The sequence below is a fragment of the Miscanthus floridulus genome, chromosome 18 (assembly GCF_019320115.1).
Source record: "Miscanthus floridulus cultivar M001 chromosome 18, ASM1932011v1, whole genome shotgun sequence".
Classification (NCBI taxonomy): domain Eukaryota; kingdom Viridiplantae; phylum Streptophyta; class Magnoliopsida; order Poales; family Poaceae; genus Miscanthus; species Miscanthus floridulus.
The window spans coordinates 33,914,554-33,928,775 of NC_089597.1; the positions used below are offsets into that span (position 1 = coordinate 33,914,554).

The 14,222-nt window shown below is 44.4% G+C and overlaps 1 protein-coding gene across 1 annotated transcript; it reads left to right on the plus strand.

Moving 5' to 3' along the window:
• Positions 1 to 3,337: 3,337 nt before the first annotated feature.
• On the plus strand, positions 3,338 to 11,529 carry LOC136521027 (choline/ethanolaminephosphotransferase 1-like). The gene is made up of 18 exons (XM_066514747.1): positions 3,338 to 3,703; positions 4,736 to 4,745; positions 4,832 to 4,882; positions 5,033 to 5,110; positions 5,988 to 6,063; positions 6,142 to 6,164; positions 6,263 to 6,363; positions 7,484 to 7,578; positions 7,704 to 7,778; positions 8,019 to 8,094; positions 8,505 to 8,568; positions 9,012 to 9,052; positions 9,148 to 9,232; positions 10,292 to 10,354; positions 10,446 to 10,504; positions 10,602 to 10,654; positions 11,082 to 11,154; positions 11,247 to 11,529. The coding sequence occupies exons 1-18, from the start codon at positions 3,567 to 3,569 to the stop codon at positions 11,266 to 11,268; spliced, it is 1,182 nt and encodes a 393-aa protein (XP_066370844.1). The 5' UTR covers positions 3,338 to 3,566; the 3' UTR covers positions 11,269 to 11,529.
• Positions 11,530 to 14,222: the final 2,693 nt, after the last annotated feature.

Sequence of the window (14,222 nt, forward strand, 5' to 3'; positions counted from 1 at the left end):
CACCTATAGGATGGTGTCTCTAGGGGTTGACTGACTCCTGGGGTTGCCCGCCCCCCTATAGGCTCGCCTTGGGCCCAACCTTGGCCAGGTGCTTCTTACCGCCTCTCCAACGTCCATGGCATGTGTATTCTGGAAGAATAGTACACCTATAGGAATGACAGTTTGCTCAAGATAGGAAGGCATGTAAGGAAGCACAACTCCACTCCATCTCCCCATCCATCTCATTACTGTTTGATCCAAGGGCTAAGGTGAAGAGGCACACGGATCGTTGACATGGTACATTGAGAGGCGTCCATTCCTCCTCTCAAACTATAAATAACCCTCACTCTCTCCCATTCACACACACAACAAGGAAGAAGAGCACGCCTCAGTATTTTCTTTCGTTGCGGTACCAATGTCTGGAGGGGCGTCCAGAGAGAGAGGAAAGGAGAAGGGAACTACCATTATGTGAGAGGGTTCTCTTGGTCCTAATTTCTTCGAGGAAGCTCTTTATGAGAGGTTCCCAATTGAGAGTAAAAGTGATTTCACCAAAGAGGCACCACTGAGAGGATACGATGAACGAAAAGAAGAGTGGCCAAAATGCATGCATGGTGAGGACTGCCTAGTGCAGATGTTCACCGAGGGAATAGATGGGGGTTGTCATTTCTTCAAATGCCCGCGAGCATGGGTAATTGCTATTACTATTTATTTCTTCAATATGTTTCTCTTCTATACAACTTACATGACATACTTATTGCAGTCTTCCTTGGCCGAAGAAAACTGTGGGTTCACTAGGTGGGTCGATCCTTAACCTATTTATCCGCATGCGGAGTACATCTATTATCTGCAGGACCGTATCTTCGATCTAGAAAGGGAAGTTAGCAGTGGTTACAAGGACGACGAACAGGAAGACAACAACAATGGTGCCAGTTCACAGTAGGTACTCTGCAATGATCCATATTGCACCTGCCCTAATCACAGGAACAAGGGTCCTCCGCCGCCACCCCCGCCGCCACCACCACCAACAATGGGAGGATACTATAGAGAATGTGCAACACAATTTGCTATGTGGGCACACTACTAGGACAAACCAATCTTTTTAACGGGCCACATCCATATGTTTGTTTTTTAGTTTAATCACCTAAGGCATGTTAGGGTTAGTCGAAGTAAATATGTACCCTTGTTTGACATATGTTCTCACATGTCATTTCATGTGCTTGTTGTTTGCTTCAATTACCTAAGGCGTGTTAGGTTTAGTCCAGGACCTCTGTATCCTAATTTGGTACATGTTATCACATGCCATTTTATATGTTGTGTGTGTTGAATTAGGTAATTCACTACTTCGTTACGTTTTATTTGCACTACGTGAGCTCGTTTCACTACCTATAAAATATTAAACTCAATATTATGACAACAAATAATGAAACCAACAACACTATAAAAGGTGTACGTGTTGTCGCTACTACAGGTGCATGCTACAAGGCCGCTCACCTCGTGCTCCACGTCCCATGCATGCAGATTCATTTGAAAACTAAGTTGGACCACACGCTATCCACTCTGAACCCATGCATGCAAATTTATTCATTTAGCAGAGGCACGTTACATCTGCCTTTTTTATTTGTTGTCTGTATGTTTTATCTGTTTTTTTTTAATTTCTACCAATTTATATTCCATAGTAATTATTTTGGTAATTTTTTCTTATTTTACTATTTAATTTTATATTTATTGGATATATTTTATTTGCGCCGTTAGATTTGGATCCGGCGGCTACAAGAATCGAGTGTTTAGCTGGGATGTGTCACCCGATTACTTTGTTGTCGGGATTCGAGTGTTTTAAGGTGATATGACACTCGGGTGAGACATGTCCTCCAAACACTCGACCTCTGTGTAGACATAATTTTTTTTAATTTTAACACTTTTTGGAAACTAATTTTAAATCTAACACGGTCGGTTTTTTTAAACTAACACTTTTGACCGCGTCTATTGCCCTGGCGTGGTCAAATGCTTGTGCCGCGCCATGCATGGTGGCACGGCAGAGGGCTGACGTGGCGGCGACCGGAATCACTGACCGCTGACGGGGCAGGGCCTGCCGCGCCACCGATCTTGGCGCGGCACTGCCGCGCCCTGATCTGTGGCGCGGCAGAGCCGAATAAAACCCCCGCCGCGGCCCGCGTCCGTCAGTGGCCGAGCAGCCGTCGTTGCCCGAGTAGCGCAGCAAGGCCGCTTGGCCGCCGCGCTCGCGTCCGCCCGCGCCAACCCGCCACCGAGCACGCCGGCCGCCGCGGCCGCGGCCGCTCGCGCAATAGGCGCGGCCAAAAGTGTTAGTTAAAAAAACTAACCGTGTTAGATTTAAAATTAGTTTCCAAAAAATGTTAAAATTAAAAAAAATCTGTAGACAAACCCTAAAAATTAGCGAAAATTAATCCTAGTGTATCTAAATAGGTGGGCTTAATAGGTAGGCTAATTGCTATGTGCTTTTATTGAGGGACCATTTTCTATTTTTGATAAGCTCTTAAAATAAATATTTATTCAAATATATACATGTTTACTTGACGATGGAACATAACATATGCTTAATTTTGTTAGTAGGAGTGTAGAAGTCTGCAATTTAGAAAGATATATATCATACTTTATATATATTAGATTAGTATTTGCATGCAGATTTGAGAGATACTTTTTTTATTTTTGTATAACAACGAAGATATTCAACCTTACTTTATATTATTATCATAATGGTATATATGAGCATTCTATATGGATGGGGGCTAATATACAACGTCTTTCAAAAAGGTAGACATGGATAATTTATAAAAGATATCTGATGTGTATAGTTTAGTTATAAATTAGGTCATTATTTTGAATCATCTTTCTAATGAAAGAGAAATTTGATCTCTATTGTGTTAATATTTTTACAGAATACTAATATAAATATTTTTCTTATCATTATTCGCTTGTTATAGAGTATGCTCTACTTCAGGGTCAGCGGCGTGGAGCACGAGGTGAGCGGCCTTATAGCATGCACATGTAGCAGCGACAGCATGCACACCTGCTATTATCGTAGATGCATGCACTTTCGCCCAGCGAGACACGCATGCTGACCACGCGACCAGCTGACCACCCTGGTCCCACAGACGCTTGCTGCACTTCGCCATCGCTTGAGGCGCGGGCGCGGGGCGTACAGGGCGTCAAGCTCGGCGCCAGCGTCTACGGCGCCGAGCTGCCTGCCATCTCGACGACGCTGACGCCGAGCTAAGGGTCCATTTTCTGAATTCTTTTCGTCAGAAGTCTACTTGTGAGAAACTTTGGAAAAAAAAAAAGCTAAAAAGTAAAAAATTCGGCACGGACGCGTGACGAATATACCACGCGTTGCCTTGGGCAAGATCGGCTCCCCTCCAGGCTCCAGACCTCGCCTTCTCGCCGCTCGCGGAACCGCCGCCGCCACCACACCACTCTCCAGCCCCGCCGCCGCCGCAATCGCATCCTCTTCTCGGCCTTGCAGAGCTTCTCGACCACCCTCGGTCCCCTCCACCTCCGAGCACCCCCGCTCCGCCCTCGCCCGGCGCCGGCGGGGAACCCGACCGAGCAGGATGGGGTTTATCGGCGCGCACGGCGTGGAGACGCTGAAGCGGTACAGGTACAGCGGGGAGGACCGCTCGGTGGTGGCCAAGTACGTGCTCCAGCCCTTCTGGAGCCGATGCGTCACCCTCTTCCCGCTCTGGATGCCGTGAGTAGTCTCCATCCCCTCTCTTTGTGCTGCGTGTGAGCGACTGAGCGCTCCAGTTCACGACCTACTATTGTTCTAATAGTGGTTAGTCCGCGCGTGTTTGTCCTGTGACTAGTTCCAAATCCTGTTTGGGTGTTCGATTGGTCTCCTTCTGCGTGGCTTCTATTGGTAGGGGTCGAGTAGTTGCTGCGTCTGCCCATTCCCCAATTTGTAAGGGCAGTAACAAGTATTGCTATGTACGATCTCCCGAGAAGGATTAGTTGTTTGTGCTTGGCTGTTGTTGTGGAATATTTGAATTTGAGATGCGCGGAACGCTGCGTAGGTTGTTCCGCACAAGATCACTATGGTCTATGGGAGGGAATATTTCAGAAGGTATAAGGAGGCGCTTAAGATCAAGGAATTAATACGGCTGACATCTGGTTCTTATCTGAAACTGAATGGATTTACAGGTAGTTGTGTACGGAGTATGTGTGTTAGCTTGTTATGGTATTTTACTGTTTCCATTTTTTAGTAGCCGGTGGATTCTATGCCACAAAGCAATAATAATTGCATGCACTCACCTGCTGCTAAGTGTTTGCTTGTCCCCCTGGTTTGGTGAGCAAATGTAGAAGTTTTCCTAATTATATTTGGGCAGTGAGAGGGGGGTGGGGGGGACCTGGTAAGCTTACTTCCACATGTGAACAATGAGTTTTGACTCGATGATTTTCTTGTACAACCAACCAATTGTGGCCTGGAGAACAAACAGCAAAGTGCTCTTAGGCTCCATGTTGCAGAGATCTGACTTTTTGGCAAATCAAGCTTAACGAATTGGCAGGAACACTTGCAAGAAAAGAGAGTTTATGTACAAGATCACGGCTTGACCGCCGGACACAGAGAATCCCCATCGCAACACCTAGGCTCTCACCCCTTTGTTAAATCAAGCTTTAGCACAGTGCAAGCATCAAGTTTCATGTTGCCCTTTGTTCTTTCCCTATCAAAACTTCTGTGCTAACTTACAATTTTCTTCATTTGCATGTATGGATTCACAAATAGACCAAACATGGTAAGGGATCGATGACCACATTGTCAATTCTTCATTGGATTCATCTCATCTGGTGCAGTACATGGTTATGCTTTCCAACATTTCAGATCACACTCGCAGGATTTTCGTTTCTAGTTCTATCAGCGCTGCTTGGCTATGTAAGTGTCTCTTTTGCTTGAACTAGTTGCAATTTTGTGAAGCTGTTAACCGGCTGTTAAGATCCCAACCTGTGCGTCTTTTGATGCATTCTATATCATGATAGAACCCATCATTTTTTTAAGTTGTTGCTATGGTGACCACTTATGCAGATATATTCGCCTCGCCTTGACACTGCTCCCCCTAGGTGGGTCCATCTTGCCCATGGATTACTCCTCTTCTTGTACCAGGTCTGTGAAACTTACTAATTATGAGAATCTAAATGGACAATTAAGTCTTTTTTCTGCTTCCTTTTCCCCCTCATTTGATTACCAAATAGTAATACATTGCCAAGCAAGAGTATTTCAATTTAAAAGTTTTTGAATGCCCTGCTTTTCTTATCTTGGGATTTAGTTTCCTCCCAAGAGAGAGAAGAACCCAGGCAAACAAGGGGATTGTGTCAGTGTTAACTTTAGGATTTATGGCTAACTTATGTGGAATGAGGTGTGCTTTGTTGTTCTAGGTGGTTTAAAAATGAGTTTCATGTCAGCTTTTGCGGAACAGTCTTTGCAGCTTAGTTGTAGGTCTAGAAAATTCAATTGTAAGGGCTCAATTTAAACATGCTTTGGAATGGTCAAAATTAATAGTCACTGTCGGAAAAGATAATGGAACATGTTTCATTCAGTTAAATGAGAAAGACACTCTTTTGGCACTCGCCGATGTACTAATTAGCATTAACCCTGTGCCCTTTCTGTGTTTTATTAGACTGGTACAATTTACTTTGCACTTTGCATTATTGGTACCATGCATCATCCAAAGTTTCAAACCTGTTTTGTAAACAACTATGACATTATATTAAATCTTGAGATGCAAACAACTTGGTAAACTCTAGTCTGTTCATATTAGCCAGAATGTATTTTGACATAGTATCTCCTTATTGACATTAAAAAGAAGTCCAGAATTTTATTTTTTCTATTTTGTTATCTGCTGGTATGCATAATGGTTCACTGGATGCCTGATTAAACTGGTGACTATGATGCCAGCTTGCTCATAAATTTGATAGAGTTTAATAAACTATATTGTCCTATAGCATCTTGCCTTGACGGTATAATATTGCCTCCATGCTAGACTTTTGATGCTGTTGATGGTAAACAAGCGAGGCGTACTAGCTCATCAAGCCCTCTTGGAGAACTTTTTGATCATGGTACTTTTTAGCCCTCATTTTCCCTTTTCCTATCTCTATTAGCATGGCATCTTACATCTCTAAATTGCCATTTTACAGGATGTGATGCACTTGCCTGTGCTGTAAGGATTTTCTAAGCCCTTACACCTTTTCCTCCTTTGACAGCCCTTACACCTTTTCCTCCTTTGACCTTTGAGATGTTTCTCTGATTTGTTGTTAGTTTGAAGCTTTGGCCCTTGGAAGCACCTTGATGTGTGGAGGATGGACATTCTGGTTCTGGGTGGTTGCTGCTGTCCCGTTCTATCTTGCAACCTGGGAACAGTAAGACCCTTGAAACCCATTTGGTGTGTACATACTCTAATTTGAGCAAAATTTGGTATTTCCGCCCCAAATGTTACTATGTGTTCTGAATTTCTGATCACTCAATCAAATGATTAGATTTCACAGTGCTCGCTATAGTAAAAGCTTCTTAGGCTTATAGGCTCTGTACCTATTGTGGCATTAAGTTATCTCAACGTTATCTAGTTTGAATGCTGGTGAATTTCTTTTGCATGTTATTGTTTAATGTGCCATGGGATGTAATATGATAAAACGTGACAAAATAGCTCTAATGTGGATTGCTTCATGGTTACTTCCAGTCTTCCACAATATCTAGGGAACACATTGGTGACGTGGTGTTTTTTCCCCCATTTTCTTAACAAGTATGACAGTGTCGAAAAAAGTGCTAAGGCGTTAGACTGTCAGTGGGGTGAGGTCGTGCCTATCGCCTCATCATTGATTAGGGGGGCTACTCTGATCAGGCGCTAGACGGGGTGGATGGTGCTTAGAACCTCAGTGCCACCTAGGCAGCCTAGAATGCCGAATTTTGAAATAGTGGTAGATGATTGCTCTACTTTGGTTCATGCTGAATGGCTCCTCATTTTTCTATATTTATACGACATATTGCCTCTTGTTTCTTCTAGTTAGGGAAAGTACTTTGGTGTCGCTTTATAGGTGGATCTTGAGACAATTTAACAGACAACAAGTGGTCTCGTAGACTTGTAGAATTTAACAATCATTAGTTTATGCATGGAAGAAAACAATGTTTTGAGTTGCATACCAATAACAACTCCAACAATAGTACACAAAGTAGTATCATATTCCTAGATTTAACAATACCTCTTTCTATCACCTCCTCCCCTCTCCTCCACATCATAACAAAATCCTATGTGGCATTTCATGAGACAGCCTATGAGGCAGCTGGTGTTTACCAATGTACTTGACCTTGTGTCTTCTGTTGTTGCAAATGATTTCACACAAGAAAATTTATAGGTTTCAGTCATTAGTTTTACATCTTGTATTGCTGAACTGATGTTCTTAATGTTTATATTTTTGTCTGCTAATCCATGATATTAACAAAGGTCTGTCTGCTATTTATCGGTATTTACCCGTGTGTCACCAGCTTCTTTACAAACACACTCATTCTTCCTACAATAAATGGACCAACGGAGGGCCTGATGCTGATCTATGTATCCCATTTGTTTACATTTCTTACTGGTAATTTCCCCTATAAGCAAATCTTGATATGCATTAACTTTCTTCGTCAAATCTCTGTTACATTCTTGATTGTTCTAAAATCAGAACGTTTACTGCAATTCATGTTGTTTGTTCTCTTAATCTAGGCGCTGAATGGTGGGCACAGGATTTTCGGAAATCACTACCCTTTTTGGGTTGGATTCCACTTCCATTTCTTTCCGGTATGTACTCTTGGGACTATGAGATGACGTCACCATTTTATGCGAACACATTACTTTTTCCTTTATGCCTTATTGGCATGATATTTGATTGCAAGCATATAAGTATTTCTGTGCTCTTTGCCACAATGCGATATCTGTTTCTTTAGTCAACTGAGTCTGTTTGCCAGAAGCACAATGCTCACGGGCTCACATAATTATTACTGTAATTATTTCTAAAGTTCTTCCTTTTGCTTGTTTCAGAAATCGAAATCCCCTTGTATGTTCTTGTGCTGATTCTTATGATTGTATGTGCCGTTATACCTACTGTTAGATCCAAGTAAGCTTCTCTTCCTTTTCCTCTACTCCCTAACTGCTCTTTGCATTGAGCATCCAGAACTATTATGGAACTACACACAAATGCTGATTCGTCCTGTTTCTTGAATTGATAAATGTAACTAGTGACTTTGGGACATTCACCTCAGTACAAAGCAATAATGATAATTGATAAATGTAACTGTGATGCGTGTCCCATATTTGCTAATGATTAGTTCTACCAATATGTTACTGTCCTTTGTATTCGTTCCCCAGAACTGCTTTCAATATCCTTCCATTTTCATAAATCGTCACTTTCTTTGCTAGTGATTTCAATAAAATTTACCACAATGTGGAGCAAGAATAATAGTTAGTTAATGTAACTGTGTTGCATATGATCAATCTTTGCTTAGAAGTGATTCTTTTGTTGTCCAGTGTCAGCAATGTCCAAGAGGTAGTTGAGACGCGAAAAGGAAGCATGGCATTAGCATTAGCCATGGTAAGCTTTTGACTTTTCCCATATGCGGACAGTATATTGGCTTGCTACTGTGCTTTTGGAAACAGTAAGCGATAATACATTTGAACATATTAAACCCTAAGCCAGTAAGCAAGGAAGGGTTAGCTTTTTTTTAAAAAAAGAAATGTGTATTCTTTTGCATACAGTTTTCAACTTTGCTCCCATTAATATAATTTATTTTCATGAAGTTTATATATGTTTGCATTGCCAGTGCTGAAAAAGCTATAGAAAACTAGTTCCCTCCAGAGCATTTATAGCCTCCTAGAACATCTAAGTTGTCAATGTGAGAACTCCGCTTTTGTTTCAATATTATTGCCTCTTTAGTTTATATTACATAACTATCTTGTATTTGGCAGTCTCAGGTTGCATGTGCTGTTATTTTATATTAATGTTTGTTTTCTTATGTTTTTTATTCTTGGCTGCAGATCCTCCCTTTTATTGCACTGTTAGCTGGAGTTGCTATCTGGTATGCCAACTGAAAAATGTATCATTGTTTATTGTATAGGATAGAGCTTCGGAAATATATATGATACACTTAGGTCCCTGTTATTTGTTGTGCAGGTCTTATCTTTCTCCTTCAAGTATAATGAGGAACCAACCACATTTGCTCGTAATTGGAACTGGCTTTAATTTTGGATATTTGGTGGTAAGTTTCATTGCTGTTGTTTTTTGTTCTTAGATTATTTAGCTTAGGAAAAAGTTCAAATTACTCCCGCCAAGTTTGTCCTATGTCCACATAACCCCCTAAACTAACATTTGATTCAATTTACTCCCTCCAACTATTTCAGTTGGTCTAGTTTACCCCTTAACAAGATTTTTTTTTTTTGTGTTCTGCACATGTAAATTGAGTTTTAATATCGAATTTTGTGAGGTAATAGAGGACATCATAAGTTATGTTAGAAAAAATATATCTTAATTTTTGGGCACTATTTTGATAGCTTAGGAAATTTAATAATAAATTAACACTAGAGATACAATATCGTACAAAACATATTGATGAAAAATGAATAATGTATTTTTCTAGCACAAAATATATGTCATCACCTCACAAAATCTGAAACTTAAAAACACAATTTGTACATAGAGAAACAAAAAAGAAAAATGTAAATTGGACCAAATGTTAGTTTAGAGGGTTATCTGGCCAGGTCAAACTTGTGTGTGTGTGTGTGTGTGGGGGGGGGGGGGGGGGGGGGGGGGGGGGGGGGGCGCTAACATGTGCCACCAATAAAAACGGAGGAGGATATATATAAAAAACATCAATAATAAACAGAGTTTTATATTTAGGCTTCGAAAATTTAATTTGCTGAAGTTCCTTATGATTTAATTTTGTAAGGCGGGATTGATTGGAAATAGCAACCTCGCCACTACCCAGGACCCAGGTCACACAAAAGTCATCTCAGTCTCATTAGTACTGCTGATATAGAATATAAAATAACAGCACATGCAACCTGACAGAATATAAAATAACAGCATACACAAAAGCCTCAGGTTTGATTGGAATGCATGAGCCAAGCAGTGCACCTGATGACTCATATGAACATCAGATTAGACTGGACTTAATTTCTGTTGTTGCATGATGCCTTTAGTAATGTGTGGTTTTCTGAAGGAACAAACTCAGTGCAATACTTACACACTATCACTCATTTTGTTTATATCTACAAATACTGCTCATCATCTTATAATGTGAATAATCATCTTTGAGCAGGGAAGAATGATACTTGCTCATTTGTGTGATGAGCCCAAAGGTCTAAAATCTGGGATGTTCATGGTATGGCTTTGAAGTCTCCTGTCTTCTCATCTTTATTTAGGTGCCAAGTGTAGGCCACTTTTTAAGTACTGACTAAAACCTCTTGTTTCAGTCTCTGGTGTTTCTTTGTTTTCCGATTGCAAATGCTCTCATTGCAAAGATCAACGATGGGTAAGCTCTTAATGTGTTTATTCCACCTAGTACTGGTAACATCTGAAAGACAGCTCTTTTATGTTTACACTAAATGACTCGATCTTCTTACTGGCAGGAGTCCTTTAGTTGATGAGCTTGTGCTGCTGCTTCTTTATTGTGCATATACAGGTGAACTTGAGCATTTTCAGTTTCATACTTGCATCTTATGATCATTTCTATGGAATCTTTCCTAGGCACTAACATTCGGTTTGTCCACTCTGTTCAATAGTATCATGCTTTGTGGGCCTAAAGAGCCCGTTTAGATTTATAAAGTGCTATTTCAGATAGTACATTCTCATTTCCTAGCAATGGATCACTAGCACCATAAAACTTTACCTTTTTTCTCGTATTGCTGTTATACTGGGTATGATCAGGGAGACCAACATCTACGCATGTGGCATTCTCATGCTCATAGCATGTAACTTTGCATCTCAAAGTCTGTACTGTGTTAACATCTATCTTCTGGGACTATTATCCTTTTTATGTCGATATTTCTGCTTGGTTATCTGTTCACACTCAGCGTTTTACATATCACTGCTCCATTTTCCTGTGGCAGTGGGTCTTTACCTACACCTTGCCGTTTCGGTTGTGCATGAAATCAAGGATGCTCTTGGAATCTATTGCTTCAGGTATGGAAACCTCTGTGTGGCCCTACTGTTCAGCAAACTTCTATGCTTAACTGTTAACCAACTTTTTTCACTGCTGCTGGTACTGCTGACAGGATAACTAGGAAGGAGGCTTGAATTTGTTGTAGTCCAGATATATATTACTTCTCAAGTGCTAGCAAATTCGTCACGAGGACGCTGGAAGTGTGCCCCTGGAAACGCCACAACCATCTGTTTGTTGTGCGGGGAGGGATCTAGGAATTGTATTGCATAGTTTATCTTCATACAACAGTAATGTACATTACGTGGGTTGCAGATGTATGGTAGTAATAGGGTCCTTAGAAGATATACGATGAAATTCATGCTCGGAGAAAGTAATCATAGCAGGTGATTGTCTCAGTGTTTTCGGTTCTCAAAATCTATGTTGAGTATGGTTGCTCATCTGCTACGGTTTCTGCCGTCAAGACCGTTTCTTTGGCTTCTTTGTGATGACAGGGAATTTGGCCAAACCTGGCGGCTGAACGCGGCGGCCCGTGGCATCTGATAGCTGTCGACGGCCTCTTTTCCGTCGCGTGGGCCGTACTTCGGGGAAGAAAGGAAAGAAACAGTAATGGCGGCCTTGGGCCCTCATTCTCAGACCCAGTTTGCTATGCTTATTTGCCTATCGGGCTCTTCACGGCTCAGCAACCTGACCTGTACAAAAAAAAATGGGCCGATATATATTGTGGAGTTTACCAGCATCGTTAGCACCGTTCTTGTATTCGACACACACACACACACACACACACACACACACACACACACACACACACAAATAACAGCAACCAGTGGGCAAGTTGTGAATGCCAATTGGCAAATGGCGATGCTCGGCCACCAGAAAAATGGTGATCATGACAAAAAACGACGTTGGCGGCTTCATCCGGAGCCGCAATGATACAGACCGTGCCACCATGGCCGTACCTACGCCAAGGACACCGGCCACTGCAGCTCCGCACATGAGAAGCCGAGAACGAGAGCGTACGCACACGTCGCCGGCCCCTCCCCGCCCGCCCCCGACGCGTCCGCTTCCTGCGCGCCCATACCGGTCCCGAGAGGGCAGAGAGCCCGCCAAGCGGAAATCATTGGCCTCCAGAGCTCGTGCAGCGTCGCCAGCCGAAACAGCGACGGCTTGGTGGCTTCCGGTGTGGGAAAAAGGAAGAGTGAGTGGAGGGCGGCACAGGCACAGCCGCACAGGGCAATCGATGGCAGCGTATCCGCGGCAGCAATGATGCGGCGCTTTCCGGATGGGCGAGAGGCCGGTGGATCAGGGAGTCCCCCGATGAGGTTAGTAGCGGCGAATGTGGACTGTGTGTGAAGTGTGGAGTGGACGACAGGTGCTGCCGTGCAGTTGGAAAAATCACAGTACCACTCGCACTTCCGTCCCTGCGTAAAGGCGCGATACCCCACACCGCGATGTCTTTGTTCGTACGCGCTGATCATTGGCAGCGTGACACGATGCTAACTTCGATGCTTATCAGGGCCCATTTAGGGATCCAGTAGGATTTCCAACTTCATGCGCCCCGTTAGCTTCGTATTTTTTCAGCCAACAAATAGTATTTTTCTATCACGATAAAACAGCCAATCATATTTTTTATCATGGTTTATCAGCCAAGCAAATAGGACAATGGCCGTCAGTACGGTTTCTGCGTAGACCTGTGGGATTTCCATGCGCGATACTGGAACTGGAAGAGTTTTATAAATATCTTGAGCTCGTATTGTTCTAGTCCACACACGTACGTAGTAGTACATACGGAGTATATATACTACTATAGTGCGCTCATGATACGATTCCGAAGAGCACGTCGCCCAGTGGCAGTGGATGGGTGACAGAAATGGGTTTCCTCTACCTCTACCACAAAGGCAACCAGCGTCCGTTTCTGGCAGACACGGATCTGGGCGAGCATGAGAGGGCCTTCCCGAGGCCGTGGAGCCTGCCCGCCCCCTGCCGAGCACGCTGCACGCCTCAGAGAAAAGAAGGATTCGCCTCGCCGGCTCGCCGTCCCTTTCACCTGGCCACAAACGGTAAAGCGGCCACGACGTGTCGCCGTTCCAGAACCGGCGGGCCCGAGGCCCGAGCAGTGCATGCTCACGGCGGCATCGCATTGCATGTCGGTACGTGTGTGTCTCTGCGAGTGCATGCGAGAGAGAGAGGCCCGCTCCAAGTGACCGTGTCGCCCGCGCCGAGCGCAGAAAGAAAGCCCTCGGATCCGTGGCGGCCGAGCGTACGGCCCGGCCGTGACCGTGACCGTGAGGCTGTCGCCCGTCGGCTCGGCTCGGCTCTTGTGTCTTTTTGCCGACGGGAGGGAAGGGAGGGGACGGCCGGACCGGACGGGCCAAAAAGATGCGGGAGCGACGGGTGAGAGACGGATGCGCAGCACTGCAGGGAAGCGCTTTGCGTGTGCGCGCCCACCGACGCGCGGGACCCGCGAGCACGGGCTCCGCCGGGCCGGGGGCCCCCCGGACGGCATGGCGTTGGCGTTGGCGACGCCTTTTGGCGCCCGACGTCTTGTCGCCGCTCGCCGGCCCGGGGCGGGACCCTCTCGCTGCGGCGGGAGCCGGGAGACGTTGACAAACAGGACTGCAGCAGGAGGCGCGCCCGCTCAACGGCTCGTCTTTTTACTGGGCTTGCTGTTACTGCTACTCTGCTGCTAGTAGGTCCCGATTTCTCGTTTTTTTTCCGTGGCGGAAGCCGATCGAACTCGAAGCCTCCAACGACTCGATCGATCCGTCAGGCCACCGTGCGGCACACCCCGAGCTCCGCTCGTTCACAACGCACGGCTCGAAAGTTCGTCCCACCGTACCTGTGCGTCCGTCGCTAGCTACAAGCTCCAGCTACGTACAGTACGTACAACAAGTAGACGACCAGCCGGCCGGCCGGCCCGAATGGAGCAAAGCAAAAAATAAAAAGCTCTCCATCGTCTTCCGCTGGCCTGCCTGCCTCGCCAGTCGTCACTTTGGTAGCTCTACTAGTACCATACTGTACGTACGTATTAACTGCGCGTCGTCCGGTACTGTCTGCCCCTTTTGGCTCTCGAGCTCGGCGGACGGCGAAT